This window comes from Phaethon aethereus, assembly GCF_964289735.1.
Source record: "Phaethon aethereus genome assembly, chromosome: 21".
Taxonomy (NCBI): Eukaryota; Metazoa; Chordata; class Aves; order Phaethontiformes; family Phaethontidae; genus Phaethon; species Phaethon aethereus.
In genome coordinates this window covers 8,762,691-8,780,400 of record NC_138597.1, presented here as the reverse complement: position 1 = coordinate 8,780,400, position 17,710 = coordinate 8,762,691, and the positions used below count along the sequence as shown (strand labels likewise).

The 17,710-nt window shown below is 43.3% G+C and overlaps 1 protein-coding gene across 1 annotated transcript; it reads left to right on the top strand.

The window, feature by feature from the left end:
* Nucleotides 1-261: 261 nt before the first annotated feature.
* Nucleotides 262-16,728, top strand: WRAP73 (WD repeat containing, antisense to TP73; the record flags this gene model as incomplete). Its single annotated transcript, XM_082009440.1, has 12 exons — nucleotides 262-330; nucleotides 896-1,048; nucleotides 1,620-1,736; nucleotides 8,905-8,977; nucleotides 9,886-9,989; nucleotides 10,873-10,959; nucleotides 11,838-11,972; nucleotides 12,064-12,141; nucleotides 13,508-13,613; nucleotides 14,623-14,748; nucleotides 15,498-15,689; nucleotides 16,619-16,728. The coding sequence occupies 12 exons, from the start codon at nucleotides 262-264 to the stop codon at nucleotides 16,726-16,728; spliced, it is 1,350 nt and encodes a 449-aa protein (XP_081865566.1).
* Nucleotides 16,729-17,710: the final 982 nt, after the last annotated feature.

The following is a 17,710-nucleotide window of genomic DNA, read 5'->3' as shown; positions in this document are numbered from 1 at the left end:
CATTTGCATAATAATCACTTGCGCGGGGCGGCTTCCCGCCCGCTTCGCCGCCGGGCGCCCTCGGGCGGGCACGCCCCCCCCAGGACTACAGCTCCCGGCGTGCCGCGGGGCGGCGCCCCCCCCCCCCGCCGCTCGCATTGGCCGTTCGGCCAGGCCGCCCCGCCTCTTCCGCCCGCTTCCGCCGCGGGGCGAGGGCCGGGGTGGCGGGCGGAGCGGGCGGGTTTGAACCGCGGCGCGGTCGCTGCTCCGCTCCGCTCCACCATGGATTTCTCGGAGCTGTGCAAGCTCTCCGGCCCGCTGGGCCGCTTCTCCCCCGACGGCAGGTGGCTGGTGAGTAGAGGTGGTGATACCCCCTGTGGCGGGCCTCGCGTGTGCGCGGGCCCGCGGCCTGAGGCGGCCGCCGGGGCCAGCCCGGGCAGCGAGGCCGCCGCCGGGCCCGGACAGCCCCCGCCGCGGCCTGGTCCCCGGAGCCGGGCGCTGAGGAAGGAGCGACGGTGCCGCTGCTCCTGCGGAAGCTTCGCTGCGCGTCGGGGCCGGCTTGCTGGCTGGGAAGCTCTCGGTGAGCAGCGTGTTTACTGTGGCGACCCGATTCAGGTTAATTAAAGTAACAGTTACGAGGTGAAGAACAATTTTTTAAAAAGCAGGATTAGTTAACCGGCAGCGATAGGATGAATGAGGATTCTTTTTACGACGACAGCCCCCCTTCCCTCCTGGTTTAACTATTTTGGCTGCAGTTTGCCTCCGGGCGCGTCGCGGGTTAAGCTTTTCTGAAGTTAAAAATCCGAATCGCGTCCGAAGCGCGCCGAGCCGGCAGCGGCTGGGCGTTCTGTCACGACTTGTGGCCCTCCAGCCGGTGTTGGTGTGCCCGCTCAGCTTTGGTTTTGTTTTTCTTCAGGCTTCGTGCGTGCAGTACCGTTTGGTGGTTCGGGACGCGAGTACCCTCCAGATCCTCCAGCTGTACACTTGCCTGGATCAGATCCAGCATATAGAATGGTCATCTGATTCTCTGTTCATATTATGCGCCATGTACAGGCGTGGGATTGTCCAGGTGAGGACAAAACCAGGATGGGGCGTGTTCCTTGTTGGGGATTTGTGTGTGGCACGAGGGAGAGCTGCTTAACGGCCAATGCTTTTGCTAAAGTAACCGGCGCTATTATCGGTAATGCATGCTTTGAGGTTAACCCAGCATGCCAGTGTTTTTAAGACCCTGACAAACATCTTAGCTTGAAAAAACCCTCAAGTTTAGAATAAAAATACTTATCAAAATGAATGAAAGCTGGAGATTATCTTACTGGTTTCTTAGTGCAGTCGGAAATAAATGCATGCAAACTTATTAAATGGACTAAAACTTCTTTTTTAAGTGTTGGACATCACAGGGGGAAAAAAAAACCCACACCATCTTACTTTATGACTTGTATTAATACACGGAGCCGTGGGGCTTACTTTTGTAGCGGGATCCAGCGCCAGTCCTTCATGGCCACGGGCGTTCAGAGGTTTCCTGACCTCTCTGGTATGCGATGCGGGAACCTGTTCTCAGCTTGCAGCGTATTCTTGTGAGCAGAGGTTTTGAGGAGCCGTTTCTTTGGAGCACTGCCTGTTTGGTTTCCTCTCTGACCCAGGTCTGGTCCTTGGAGCAGCCAGACTGGCACTGTAAGATAGATGAGGGGTCAGCGGGATTGGTGGCTTCATGCTGGAGTCCGGATGGTCGTCACATTCTCAACACAACGGAGTTCCATGTAAGTGTGAAGTCATGATTACTCTCGATGGTATCAGATGTTACTGTCTGCCTTTTGCCTCTTAAAATAACCTAATGCTCTTAAAGCTGTAGTGGTGATAAAGAATGTGGATCTAGTTCACCTATATTCATGTATGTCATCTAGATTAATTGTAGTTTAGATGTTAGTTTTTCTGTTAACATTTTAACCTCTTGCTTCTGATGGTATGGTAGAAAATGGAGACTTAGCTTTGAAGTGTTTGAGAATAGTATAGGGATAACTGGCGTTCATGGAAGCAATTTCAGAAATTAAACGTATTTATAGCTCAGGGAGGGCTTGGGTTTTCTAGCAAGAAACCCACCTCAAACCATAAATATTTAAGAGTGGCTATGGAATTAAAAAATGTGGTCTGAGGTTTATTGACTTATGAGATGAGATTTAAATCCAGATGCTGGAAATACTTTTGTAATTCTTTCATTTTACATATAGGAGTCAGACTGCTCTTGGTAGAACCACTTGCAAAATTAAAATGAAAACACCTGTAAGTGCTTATTGATTGAGAGCCATATTCTGGAATCCAGATCGGTTTGTGGATGCTGGACACTGGACTTGTTGGAAGGCACGTGGAAGTTGGACTCTCCACCTTTATAGTCTTTGGATTAGAGCTGACGATTCATGTTACTTGGTGCAATGATCAACGGTCAGAAAATAGCAAAGAACTGCATGCAAGACACTTTGCTCTTTGCTGTATTTACTCCTCTCAAAACTGGAGGTGGATTTTAGATGACAGGTTATTGTGTCATAACCCTCACTAGCACCGAATTCAAATGTTACCTTGCAAGATTTTTCCTTTTTTCATGCAAATCCCAGTGCCAGTGGACTATAGATGGGGGGGCTTTGTCTTCTGTGTGGGCAGCCTGGGGTTAGTGCAAATGCTGATGCTGTTGGGGGAACTCGTGGAGAAACTTGCATGCAGCTCCGGCATAGTTCCTGATGCACACGTGGTGGATTTCTTTGGCAAGGGTGTTTAGCGCTGGCAAGGATTTTTAGTGCTGACTAGAGTAGAGATTTTCTGGCTATAAAGCAGTCTCTTTCCATTCCCCTACCCCTTTAGACAGTGGGTTATGAGGAGTGATGAATGTAGACCTTAGTTTTCCCAGGAATGAATCGCCCTGATGGTGATTAAAATAATAATAAAAAAAAAGCCCAGAATTTCAGCCTGAAGTCAGAAAAGACGTGCCTGCTAGCCAGGCAGAAGTGTTGCTGTCAGTAACCCAAACTGAAGGCTGGTGCTATGTGCTGCAAGTGAGTCTCTTGTGGCACGTGTGTGTGGGGGTGGACTAGCAAGTATTTATTGCCTCCCAACAGAACTTGGTTTGACCTTAGAGGATTTCATTAAGCCTGTGCCAAGTTGGCATCTGTGTTGGGATAAGTTTTCTTTCCAGCTGTAAACAGGTTGCTAAATTAACTTTTGTCAGACAGCTGCCTGGGTTCTGCCGATGTCTGAGCTGTGTTTACTCTCTCGCTGCTAAATCCATAGTCTGGTGGGACAGACAGGAGTAGTACTCGAGACAGAAACTGTCAGGGTACTTAATATTGGTGTCTTACATACATTATCAAATTGGGTGATTGCTTGGGGGTTCCCTGTCAGCCAGCACAGCTTGGCTTTGGTAGCCTGACGTTTTCAATCAGTGCCAAGTAATTACTCGTAATTCTTCAGGTCCAGGTTTGAGGTCCACTGTAAGCTCACGAATATCTTTCTCATTCCTAGCATTTTTTTAAAGGATACGGTTGTGCTCATTTATTTCTAGCAATCCATACTTACTAGTGCCTCAGAAAAATGATTTGTCGTTTAACTTGCAGTCAAGTTCTTTTTGGGGTCAGCGTTAGAGTGAATAATGCTGCGGGTTGTTTGACGTGACTGGTGTGCAGTTCCTAACTCGAGATGAGTGCAGATGAATTCTGACACCCGTTTCCAAAATCCTTTTTGACTCTGTTCAGTCTTTGGAGATGGGCAGCAACACTCTATATGTGCTTATATTGACATAACTCTGCAAACGGGATAATTTTGTTGGAGGTAAGTCTGTAATAACGTGCAGGTTTTTGGGTCCCAGAATTGTTCCACCATGTACAGAAATGTTGAACAGCATGGATACCTGTCTAAATCTTTACACAGTTGCTGCAATAAGCAGCAGGGTAAACAAGGCAACTAAAAGATACAGTCATATTGGAGGGGCTGTATAGAGACTCTTGTTTCACTTGGTAGGGGATTGGCTTTCACCAAAGTGGATTACTGGCAGGTGCAGAGGGGTTTACCGTGCTTAATTACAAAAGTGTACGTCGTACTTAGTTACTTGCCCCAAAACTTTGAAAGCATCTTTGTGCTGTACGTTAGCTTAAGTGTTATGTGTGGAGGGGCCATTCTGTCAGCATCTAGGATAGAGGTCCTGCCGAGATGTAGCAAAGATGTAGGCCTGTTCGTTAGACTCTTGCTATGCTGGATTGCAGGATTTCCTTCTGTTGGGGACCGTCAGTGCTACCACCCAGACTGGCAAACTGCAAGCTGAGGTACAGACCTGCTAGGTTTTGCCAGGCAAAAACTATTTTTACGAGGCAGCTGGATATATTCAAAGGTACTTCCAAACTTGGAAGGCTTTTTTTTCCTTCAGTTCTCTGCTTATATCTTACAGATACACATGAGAATTGGTCAGAATAGTTGCAACTTGATTTTTCATCACCTTGTTGCTTATATCGAGCTAGAGTACAGTTCTGTTAGGAAAAGCAGGTTTGGGGTGGGGGGGAAAGGAGGAGGTACTTTTTTTCTCATTTAACTAATCAGGAGCAAATCTAAATTAGTTGGAAAAACACAGTCTGAAAGCCTGCTATGCAAAGTCTATCTGGAATCTGGAAAAGTTGGAACACCATGTTGATTATATTGATTCATGCGGTGCGCTGGAAAGCAGCTTGTTGTTCCACAGCTGTTTACTTATTACTTATTTTGTAGTGGGTGCTTCCTCTCCTGCTGAAATCCACTCCGTTTTGTGAGGCAGTTCTGCATGCCTGCAGTGTGTATCATGGCAAGCTGATTGCTAGAAGATTCCACATTTTCCGTGTCTCCTGTGGAAGGTGTTGCACCAGGTATCTCTCCTCTTACGGTGCCGCCATTCCACCTGAATTCATAGGCACATGTGGAGCTCAAACAAGAGCAGCAGATAAATGATACAGAGAAAGCAAACAGATCCTCTGCTTCCTCGTGACTCTCATGTTTTGTGATAAATAGTTTGAAGATCAGCAGCATTGTTCTTGACTGTTTCTGTCAAGAGCCGTACTTATAAGTTATGTAGATTGTACTTTCTCTAGTTCCACGTTAAGTACCGAAGCTTCTTTCGAAGTATAGCAGCAGGGGAAAAAAGTGTGTGTTTCTGTGTATATTGGAGCTAATCCTTAGTAACTGTAAATGGCTGCGTTGGTTGAAAAATGCTTTCTGTCGAGGAATGTACTCTGAATAATCTTCTGAAATCCGGTGCTGACAGACACTGCTATGTAAGGAGGCCTTGTGACCCAGTCAAGTCTGGGACAAAAGTTGACAGTCATTTGAGATGCAAGGTTGTTTAAAAGTGTGTTTTTATCTGTTGAAAATCACCAGTCTTACACCTGCCTATAGCTGTCAACGTTGGGCCGTAGTCCTGAACCCAGCACTGGAGACTGTTTATCACGTTACCATCTAAATACTCTTTATTTCTCAGCTGTTTTTAGGCTATTTTAAAAATGCTTCTGCTTTTGGTTTTTTTTTCCACTGCAAAACAACAGCTGAAAACTTCTCAGACACCGTTATCGTTAGGATTTGAGTTTGACAACTCCGCTTAATCGAGTTGTCTACGCTCAAGAGAAAGTAGCCTTCAAGATGGTCAGTGAAGAAGTGCTTGCTGCAGACTTAATTGACCACGATCTATTCTCCTGCTGTACAAGCAATTCTCCCCTCCCCACAAAGCCTCCGAGAAAAGCAAATAAAAGCAATGCAATTTCTGGTAACTTTAGAAGTGTTTGTCTTTCCTTTTTTACCTTCTGTGCATTTTATGTTTCGGTCTCGCATAATCAGATCTGCTAGCTGTAAAATAAGATTTCTTGGGCTATATGTTGGCTTTATGTTGGCAGCTTGGGCAAGATTGTTTCAGTCCCAGTGGGGAATATGAAGGTTTTCCCTTTTTGTCACAGTTTAAACATATTGTTAATCCAGGTAAGAGAGGTGTAAGTCCTGGGTTAAGCACATAATGCAACTTTCTCAGTTTATGAAAATGGTTGAGTGTATGCAAATAGAACAACCGAAAAGAATCCTAATGTTGGGGATCAGACTGGTTTGCTTTTGCATGCTTCTAGGGCAAAGCCTTCAGGTTGTGTGTCGTGTGACTTGGGCAAGAGGTTGCAATGAATTTACGGCAGACCATATACAAGTCTCCGACTTGCAGTTGTGTGCTTCCCTTAGCGGCTTGCAGCCTTTTCAGGAGAGATACACTGAAGTCAAATAGAGGATCTTCTGAGTTGTTATGGGTGCGTTGTGACCCATTTAGATCTGGTCTGAAGGTGAAGTGCTTTGGTTGCCAAAGGGTTTTAGGCATCTAGTGTAATAATAGACCTTTGTTTTCAAAGGTGTACTTTTGTGGGGTTTCTTATAGACTGGGTGTAAACATCCCACGACTGCGTGTTGGTTGGGTGGTAGTCACTCCCCAGTACTGCCATGGCAGTATCGCAGTTTATGCCGTCCATGCTAGAAATGATGTGTCGGGGAGGTATATGGGGCAATACAGTACCGCTCCAACAATATCGACGTTTAATGTTACTGAAACTTTCGGTGCCGGTGAAGTGCATGCTCAGCGGTTAAGCGCAACATGACAAGAACAAACAGGGAGACCATTACTAGTGTCTTTCTCTGGAGAGTGACAAAACTCAACCCATTTAGAGAAGGTTCTGTCTGAACGGCAAAGAGAGGGTGGAACCCAAGGGTGAAGTGGAGACAGATGTGGAAAGACTTTTCAAAACCAAGGTGTACTTGCCTTTTCTCTTTGGCAGTGGCGTCTTGGGCAAGGCAGAGGCAACAGTAAGAGCTTGGCATGTTGAGGTGCTTTTTCTCCTCTCTAGGGATTTTCCTCTTCCCATGTCCTTGAGCTTGATGTGAGCAGGAGGGTTTTGCCCTGTTTTGAGGCTGTCAGCCAGCCTACCTGGTCCAGGACAGAAGTGCGTTTGACGCACAGAAGGCCAGGTGAGTTGATGGTGAGGCCAAGTAGCAGCACAAATGTAAACTGGGATGCCTTTGCCAGGAAAAATTACAATCTAGACCTCAGCATTCAAAGCTTGCAGCTGCTAAGCTTGTATTAAGTGGCTGTAGAATGCGGGTTGTGTACGCTGCGTGTTTTGGTCGAGGGAGGAGTAGGAGCAAGTACATTTAACGCTGCAATTAATAGGAGCAAGTAGCATATCACTATTGCAGTTGCCATAGAAGAATGTGAGTAGGCATTGTGTTGGTATTTTTAAAGTAAATCTTGCATGAAGAGCAGGCTAACAGTGCTGTATTTTTGTATGTCCGGAAGTGAGCAGTTGCAGTGATAAAACTTGATTAATGTAGTTCATCTCATGGATTCCTCTAGGACCTGCTGAACTTGAAGGTGGTGCTATAGATGTCTAGTTGTAATTTCATGCCTGTAAAATAAAGGAAGAGAATAATAAACACCGCATTAAATAGCGGTCCAATACCTTTTTTTAAACGTTAGATAGAAGCAGACTGGAATCTGATCTGGTTGTGCTCTTTCCTGTAATAAATTTAAAAAGAAATAATTTGTTTTATGTTGTCTCTTCAAGTCTCAAAATGTTGTTCTGTGTATAAAAAGCAGTAGGGAAGACAGCTAATGCTGCTGTTTTGCCTTGGGCCTCCACATATCTCTGGAAGGCGGCAGCATTTATTAGGGTTCTGAAGTTTGGTTTGAACATGATGTCAATTACTTGAATCGTGCTTTCTAGCAAAAATGATAATATCAGCAAGGAAAAAAAAAGTCCGAGTTCTCCTGCAACGCACAGTCTGTAGCTTTTCCAGGTAGAACAGATACATAGGATTCTACCTTGGGGTCCTTTGGCACCACTGAATATTACTTCAGGGAAGGAAAACGTGCATCCAGGACAAAAAAGCGTAGCAGAAACTTTTTCCCGAGACTGACGGTGATGCTGATGGCCTGCATCTGATGCAGGAGGAGGATGAAATGGTAGACAGTGCTGAAGTTTTACTTATATAATGCATCAGAACTATTTTTCTTGTTCAGTGGGTCTGGGAAAGGTAGCTTTATGACCAGGGCGCTTTATTGCAAGAACGGTTTTACCTGCATCTGTTCTAGTATCTCTTCCTTGGTGCCACAAAATGTAGGAAAACACAAGAGAAAAACTGCACTGGAAACATTCCTCGCTCCAGATATAAATGCAAAGGTTCGCATGACACACTGATTGATGCACATATGTCTGGGGTGGCTGCCGTTGCTAAGGGAGAGGAAGTATTTGTTTTTAATTGAATAATCTGCAGATGGCAACGCAGAGCTTCCAGAATGCAGGCTGTGACCTTGAAGAGCTGTGGAGAGGCTGCTTTTGCAGCTGACTGCCTTCTCTGCAATTTTTGTGTTTTATGGATGCACAAGCCAAATACCCCAAAATGAGATGTTCAATGCCTTGCTTTGCACACCGTGTTTTGGTTCTGTTCTTGTTCTTTCGGTAATTATGTGATGTTGCTGAGGAGGGTGGCTGAGGAGGGAAGAGCAAAATGCAAATTAGCTGTCAAACCTGACTGTGTCTAAAAGGTGAAAAACACAGCTAAATTTTCATACCTGGTAGCCTTGTCCCAAGTGATACGATGTTCATAAGCTCCTGTAACGTCCCACCTGCTCATAAATGTGAGAAACTTCTTACCCCTCTTCCAGATTCTGTGACAGTTGAAACTGTGTTTTAATGTGGTGGTTGGGAGGTCATTCCTCACAGTTACTTCCCAGGGCTTTGTGTTTGAGCTACAGAGAGTAGCTGCAAAGTTTAATTAACCACAGAAGGTATATTGATCTACTTTGTGTTCTTGAATTAGGTTTATGGGTTTCTATTTACTTATTTTTTTTTATCTACAAAAATAAACAAATACTTCCTTGTCGTCTTCTCTTTGTGACAGCTGCGGATAACTGTGTGGTCCTTGTGTACAAAATCGGTGTCTTACATCAAGTATCCCAAAGCTTGTCAGCAGGGTAAGTGTCGCAAAGCTAATGCAGGAATGGTATGTTTTAATACGGCAGAAGGGGGAAGATGAACGTGACGTGTAACGAGGAAACATGTGTTTCGGGACAGACTCTGGCACCCTCCTTGCTGGGGGCTCGGGTCTTCGAGGTCAGGAGCTGGGCATCACCTGCTGCCACAGCGCGCTTAGATGTGCTCTGGGGTTGTCGTTTTCTCGCTGCGAACGAAGGATTACGGCTGATCTGTGTGCCCACGCTCCAAATACGCGTCTTTCTGTTGTGTTCCCCTCTGAAGGGTCCTTTGAGACGTGAAATTAAGCTGGATGTATTGGTGATGAAAAACACTAATCCAAAGTGGCTTTTGTCATCTTTTACACAGGAAAAGGCTTGAAAGGGAAGCTCTTGTCGGGACTGTCTAGCCACATGGCTGTGGTTAGCAGTTTCCTGCCTGAGGCTCGTATATAGTAATATCCCATATATGACAAAGGCAATTAAGTATTACATGTAAAATAAGAGCGGACGGGGACCGATGCCTGGAAGTTGGTGGAGTACGGATGGTTGCATAACTAATCCATTTAGCTAGACTAAATGAACTGTTTATTTGAAATCTGTGGGTTTTATATAACAACTGTCTGTCAGTAATCAAACGTGGTTTTTGAAGCGTGCTGAAGTTCTGCAATAGCCGTGAAGCTGCATCCTTAGAAATAGTATCGTCAAAGTTTAAGAACTGCCAACACAAGCAAATTAGTAAAATGATGCATTGCCTTATGAATGTGATCTTCTGTGAAGATATTTTTCCTTCTCTTTTTTACTGTTTCTTTAAATTGGGAGTAACCACTTTTCACAGAAGGCTCGTCAGCTATTCTGTCTTGTTTTCTCTCTCTTTTGGGTTTTTTTAATTAACTTTCTCTCATTGGCAGGGATAGCTTTCACTAAGGATGGCCGCTATATGGCAGTAGCAGAAAGGCGTGACTGCAAGGACTTCGTTAGCATCTTTGTATGCAGTGACTGGCAGCTACTGAGAGTAAGCTACATCCTTGCCTTCCACTGCTTCTGCGTGGACTACAAGCATATGCCGCATGCTATACTCGGTCGCTTCGGTAATCTGGTTTTAGACTTGCCAATGCATTTTCTATCCAGCATCTGGCTCCTTCGCAGGTCTGTGGGCATACTTCTGAAGCAGTATGCTGGTGAGGAGACCAAAATATAATATATGTTCTTAAGGACTTTCTGATGGAATGCAAAATTTCACCTTTAAATTCTTGCCTGAGCTTATTTACAATAAACACTGCTGCATTAATAATAATGAAAGTATCAAACGCTTGATAAAGAGATCATTTGAGATGTATAATATAAATTGTCGTATTATCCGTTTAACGATGAGACTAGTCTGGGAAGAATGCACACCAGCATGTCTCGGAGGGCCAGGTGGATTTGAGAATTAAAACACCATAAGAACTAGTCCGCATGTATTGTCACCTCTGGCTCAGGATTTATGCGTCTCATTAGAAGCTGATAGCAAAATTTGGGGAATAGCACTAAATGCTTGTAAATGTTCCCAAGCTTTTCCCTAATGATCCTGTACCAGTCTCTCTGAGGCAATGAATTAGGCTAGCTAGATTTCTTGGCTGATTCAGTGTAACTACTTTTATTTTCTTATGAAATGCTGTTTGTTTTAAGGTATAGCAACTTTTTGCCTTTTCTTTAAAGGGAAACCAAAGAACCAGTGAATGCAGCATACTGTGGCAAAAGAAAATATTTCTGTTTCTACACTAGCATACAAAAGGCTCTTTTGCATTTGTGGTAGCACTTCAGAGGATAAAACTGAGGCCTGTGTTAGATCAGGTGCACTAGTATTTGTTAGTATACTATTACAAATGGGTTTGTTTTTTCTCTTCTGGGGACAGCATTTTGACACGGAAACGCAAGATCTGTTTGGGATTGAATGGGCTCCCAATGGCTGTGTTTTGGCAGCGTGGGATACGTGTCTGGAGGTATGAGGGAAAAGCAGAATATTTTCTTGGAGACTTCAAGTTGGCTTGTAGCTGCCATGTATAAATCGGCAACTAAAAGAACTAGTGTTATTTTTTTTTTTTAAACATAACAGAAGCTAAACTCAAACCATTTTAAAGATTATACTTGTATTGGTAATGGATGTCCTTACAAGTGAATGTCAAACTGTTACATACATATTTAATGACAGCAAATTATCTTACTAGCTTTCTTTCTAATTTTCCTTGGGAAAAGAAATGATTGTAAACATTGCAGAAGCCACTATTGAAATAATAAAAGAATAACAAAAGAAGTCTTCTCTAAGACTCTTCTACCATTTTGCTTTACGTTGTGTTGCACAGTAATTTTACAGTGAAGTCAAAATACTCATCCAGAAAGTTAGCAAGGCATATATATATATGCTATGCTTTCTGCTCCGAGTAGGTGAACGTCTAGGTATAGAAAAGTGCCCTCCTGTGGCCATAAAGTTATGGGCAGCATGATCAAAACAAGTAGTCCTGGGAATGGGCAGGGTTGTTCCATCCCTGATCAGATGGCTTGCAGATGCTGAAGGAGCATGAGAGTCTGCATAATGGCATCTGCTACTGATGTTGTTGAAGCGTGTTGGGCTGGATGGGCCGTTGTTCAGGCCCGGTGGGGTGTTTGTGCTCTTGCGGACAGGGTGGACGTGTTCCGTGAGTGCCAACAGAGCCGAACTGGAAGCCTAGAGCCTCTTCTCTCAAGTGACAGACAAGAAGCCATGCCCTTTGTATTTAACTTGCTGCATTTTAAGCAGCGAGAGTTTGGAAGGAATGGTTTCGCCTGTCTATGGCTTTTAACAAGAATGTTAGTCTTTAGAATTCATCTGTTTATGTTTCAGTATAAAATATTGCTGTACTCCCTTGATGGCAGACTGCTATCCACGTATCGGGCTTATGAATGGTCGCTAGGCATAAAATCAATCGCCTGGAGTCCCAGCAGTCAATTTTTGGCAATTGGCAGCTATGATGAAAAGGTAAGAAGTAGGTTTATTTTCCCTCTTTTATCTAAGCCTTTTGTAGAACTTTGTCATAACGGCTTTGTCTTGCAATGCTTTCTTGAATCAGGTGCGTATCTTGAACCATGTAACTTGGAAGAAGATTGCAGAGTTTGAGCATCCAACAACCATTGCTAACTCCAGGACTGTAAGTATGGATCCAACATCGGTTGAATCAGCAGCAGCACTGTGACGCTGCTGTTTGTATCTGAAAGATGCTCGTAAATACATTTCATTCTGGAGATCTTGCTTTTTCCCTTCCTAATGCGTAAAGAGGGCTTGGGAAACTGCATGAGGATTTGGGGACATAAGAAAAATAGAGGGATCCTTCCAAGTTTGATGGAATGTGCACATATGATCCTCTCAGCTTGAGCACTAGCTGAGGTTCTCAGATGGCTTTTGTCGTATGCCAGTGTATTTTGACGTATGTGGTGCTTGCGTTACGGATTTGGCTATGCAGATGATGGCAAACGGAAACGGGAGAGATTTTTCTCAGTTTTATACAATTTGTGACTTTAAATAGCATTGGAACTGGATTGTGATTTACGTCTTGTATGTACAAGCTTATCCAGCTCACCTAAAGAGCATTTCCTGTAAACATCTGTCATCATTTATTTTTATCCTTGCATACGTGTATATGCAAGGCCCAGCAGATTCTGGGTAGCTGGCAGCAGGCAGAGCGCTGTAGCTTTTGTTCCAAAAATCACAAGCTGTTCTCATCCATCAGGGCAAAGAGAACATGCACTGTGGAAGTGCTGCACGCCACTGCAGGGGAAGGACTAGTCTTGCATTTGGATGGATGTCCTGTAAGGATTTACATGGTAGACTCCAAGTCTGCAATATGCACGTGACTGTGGTGGTGCCTCTCAACCAAGGCACGAGCCATTAAGTGCGCCTCAGCAAAACTTCTCGCGAGTGAAAAATGCCCTTACTACCAGTTAGGTGTAAAATATATAACGAAAAACAAATAGAAATAGCTCTTTTAATCTCTACTACATAGAGAGGAATTGCAGCTGGTGCATTTTATCCCGGTGCTTGTGTTTTGGGAATAATCTGTCGAAGGCACACTACTAAAATACGTTTGCTGTTTCCTTCTGCAGTGTGGCCCGTTGTTTGCATTTATTTATGATAATATCCGATTAAAGATTCTTTACTGCAAAAATGAAATCTATGTTCCGTTGTGATGAAGGTGATTTATTGTACTGCCAGATTTAGCTCTTGGGAATAACAAATGAGGGGTACTCTGGCAGGCTCATTCTTCATAGACTTCAAGGTTCGTTTATTTGTCACGGGAGTGTTTTCCTGATCATGGTTCCAAATAGCAAACGATTCACTGAGAATGCTGGATTTGGTATTTGCCTACTGAAGCCTTTTTCTCCACTGATGAACTAGGGGACGCAGAGATATAATACACTTGCAAATGAGTTAGTGGGATGTGGGTGATTTGGTAATAGCCCGTGTTCCAATTCTCCAAGGCCCTTCTGTCTATAGAACTCTCACTTGTTTCTTTGTAGATTGTGTATAAAGAAGTGGAGAAATCCCCATCTGTTGAAACAGAGAGACTTTCTTTCCCTCCAACAAGAACGTTGGCTAGTTCTCGCTTCAGCACACAAAGTAAATGTAAGCCAAAGTTTACTAAAATGAGACACTTGAGTTTGCCGCGTGGAGTCTTTCTGTAAGCATTATAGGCGAACTCTGCCTCTTTGATGCTTGGCTCAAGGCTCCCGAGTTAACTGAAGAGCTCCCAGAGCGGTAAGCACCCTGCACAAGGCGCTGCTGTCTGCATGGTGCTTTGAAGGCAGGTGGAAGGCTAGCAGGATAGCGTAGAAAAGACCTGTTGTTGCTTGGGCGTAGAAATAGCAGCCAGATCTCAGTCTTGGAGTTGCTTGCAAAAGTTGTCTTAGCGTTGAGTGGATTTGTTTCTGTTTTGTTCGAGCTATGCAATGTTATTTTACGACTTAGTTTAATGGCTGCAGGTAACTGCTAGAAGCAGAAGACCTATTGCAATTAAGAATCTTACCATAGTGTGTGGTAGTTCAAATAATTAAAAAAAAAATCAGAAGGTGTTGTTCTTGCTGTCTGTTTTAGAATAGTAAGTAATTCCTTAGGTGTCAGCTTAAGTAAAAAAGCAGAGCATGAAAAAGGCCATTTGGCTTTTGTCTGAGAAGCTGTAGTTGTAGCAATGCTTTAAACTTACCTCCAGACAACAGGCTTCAAAATATGAAAGAGATGGCAGACAATGTACTACTAGTATCTTTTTCTATTTGTTCTTTGGTTTTTTTACTGTCTTATTGTTTGTGGTACTGTAAATCACCTTTATTTTGCATTGGTGTTCATTTGAAATGCTAATTAAAAGGTAGCGGAGAATTTGAGCTTTCCTTTTTTCATAGTTGAATCTCAGACTTGCCTGGGTTTCCAGCCTTTCTTTTTTTGTAGAAGGGCAAGAATAGTAAGCTGTTTATATGAAGATGCAATACCTTAAAACAATTGCAGCTTTTGATTGGAACATCTTGGAGAAGAGTAAAATATGGTCCTATCACTTCAGAGATGAGAGGTTTTTAACAGTTGGAATGTAAATATTTTGCCCATTCAGGCTTGCTTAGTAAAGTACTTTTATTTCAAATTCCAGATGACATTTCCCAGATGCCAGTTTCTTTACAGTACATCAAACCAGCTGCCGACAGGGCAAATCCCAAAATGGGAATTGGGATGTTGGCATTCAGTCCAGATAACTGTTTCCTGGCAACTAAAAATGGTAAGTTCCTACTGCCCTATATTAAAGGAGAAACCTACTCATTGTGTGTGGTGTGTTTTCATAAGAGAACTGAGGATGATAGTTGGTCAGTTATTTTGCACCATGAGAAGTCTCACAGCCCTATCTAAAAAACAGCTCTCCCTTGTGCAAATGTGTAACTACAGAGGAAATTCAGAACCATGTCTTCTAGCATACCTGAAGTCTTGGGAGCTGCTAGAACTGCATATCAGTGCATTAACTCGGTCTTGGCTTTGTATTTACTGAAAATAGTATGCTTTTCATGTTCAGAGGTATCTTTCCTCCTTCGTTTATGTCAAGTGTCTCTTGAAATGCAGAATTCTTCACAACCTGGTAGTAGGGGCCTTTTGATTACCTCAAATAGTGAAAGTCATGGAATTAATGTTTAATCTTTCCCTTTGGTGATCCTGAAGGACTGTTTATGTCTGGATGCAAAAACAGTGTTCAGATGCAAAACCCATCAACAGCAGCGTAATTGTGAATGATTTGGTAACAGGCAGTGAAGGACTGGAGGACGAACTAAGTCACTTCTTGTATACCTTTTGCAATATTTCCAAGGCAAAACTGAAGGCACTGCTAGGCAAAACTGTAGTGGGGTTAAACCTGTGGTATACCTAAACAGTTTGTGTTGTGTTAGACCTCAATTAATGCCCATTTCTTAAAAAAATAAAAAAAGTGCTATCTTTTTCTCCTTCAGGTATTTACATGATTACCTCTTCCTTTTCTGACAGACAACATTCCTAACGCTGTCTGGATCTGGGACATTCAAAAGCTGAAACTGTTTGTAGTCTTAGAGCAGATGTGCGCGATCCAATCTTTCCAGTGGGATCCACGACAACCTCGACTCGCTCTGTGTACAGGAAACAGCAAAGTCTACTTATGGTCCCCGGCTGGCTGTGTGTCAGTGCAGGTTCCAGTGGAAGGTAAGGCTGCCTGCAATATCTTCCACAAGCCATCAGCTGCTTCTTCACAAAACCATTTTTTTTCCTCTTCTAAACCGGTCCAGGCATTATCATATAAGTGGCTCCAATGTGTTCCTGGAGCTTTTTAAAACCAGGTATTTCTGTCCTCAGAAGGAGGAGTTCATAACTCGACATAGCAAACATGACAAAATATATCAAGGACAGAGCACGGGGACTAACAATGATTTAATTGTTGCTTTAATTGTATGGTATGTTGAATTCTTTCTCAAGATTTATATTCATATCAGTTTGTTTACCTAGAAACTGTAACTGCGCAGAATGCCAAGCGCCAAAATAAAGACTCTGAAATGCCTTTAATGGTTTTGGGTATTCTGAAAACAACTAAACTACAACAAAACACTAATGGGGAAAAATGTGCATGGTAAATCTGATGTGTGAAAGAACACATGTGAACCTGATCCCTAAGCCAGCCTGCGTGATGAGAAGTTTTATGACTGGCAGTAAGTGATATGAGACCATTAGCTAGATCACGTAAATGTCTTTCTGCATATTAAACAGAAAAAAAAATCACAAAGATTCAGCTCTTTCAGCCCTACACAAGGAGTGGCAATATCACCGGGGTATGCAGCGCCGCAGATCTTGAGGCATCTGTTTGCATTGGAATGACGAGTCCACAAAATCTACGTGTGATTCTCTTTGTTCTCCAAAGTAACTGTAGGTGTGGGGGCAAGAGTCAGTAGCGCAGCTCATCTGCCTGCTGTACTGGAGAACAGATTGACTCTACTGCAGCAGTAACAAAACCCAACACCCTGTTAAGGCTTCCAGGGTGGGGAAGGTATTTTCCCAATGTGTGTGCCTGACTCCCTTTTCCTAGGGGAAGAGGATGGACTGTCGGCTTCTCACTGACATGCTCTGATCTGTTTCTGCAGGTGACTTCCAGATCATGTCTCTCTCCTGGCACTCTAGTGGAGACTCCATGGCGCTTCTGAGTAAGGACAACTTCTGTCTGTGTTACTTAGAAAGAGAAGAGGTAAAATAACACTCATTTGCACTACAACTGCTCACAAGTTTGAAGAAGAGTGAGGAAAGGGGTCAAACCCCGGTGCCCAATCTGAAGGTTTTGTATTTATAAATTATTTATTTGAAGGAGCGTACCCAAACTCCAATGTGTAAAGTACTGTGATTGCATTTGAACGAAGTGATGTAGCAACTAAAGCGTGGAGAAGGAAGTCTGGATTTCGAGATGACTCTAGTACTGATGTAGTTGAACTTTCTCTTGAACTTTGTCAACTATGAAACCCTATTTTCTAAAATGGTAACTGTGTGTATATAATGTATAGCTATTATTTCAATTTTATAATTTCCAATAAATACTTTGATAGTTGTAACCTTGGTACGACTCTCACTATAAACCTGCACTTCTCCATTTGAAAGTCTGTTTCTATATTATCAGTGATGTGATTATGTAGCTATTTATCCCAGCATGAGGAAACGGTTATTTGGCGTACAGCTTACAGCTAGTCTTGCAAGACAACAGATTTTTCTGGTGTATCAGAAACAAATATTGTAGCAGAAGTAGATACATCAGTAAGACACTTTCTAGCAAATCAATTGCTGTTAAAGCAAAACAAGATCTTTGTTCAGAGAGCAAATTAAGTAATCTGTAATAATCTTGCTTTTCTAGACTAAGACATTAGCAGGTGACAGTAATTGTGCCTGACCCACCATAGATTTATTGTGCTGAATCTACAAGAAGGCTCATAACTGATACTTTAGAATGCTTTATTACAGGCAAGGGAAACGGGAGCTTTTGACCAACTATCTAGTGCCGAATTGGAGCGGACGGTTCAGCAGGGAAAGAGCAGTTGGGCTATCCTTTGTCTTTAACCTGGGTGGCCGGCCACTGGATTCTTCAGAGGAAGGGAGCCCCTTGTTTAGGAATTTACTGGATGTTTTTTTCTTTCACTACTTAATTTCACAGCCTCAGTCTCCACAGAATGAAGGGGGAGGAACAAATCAAG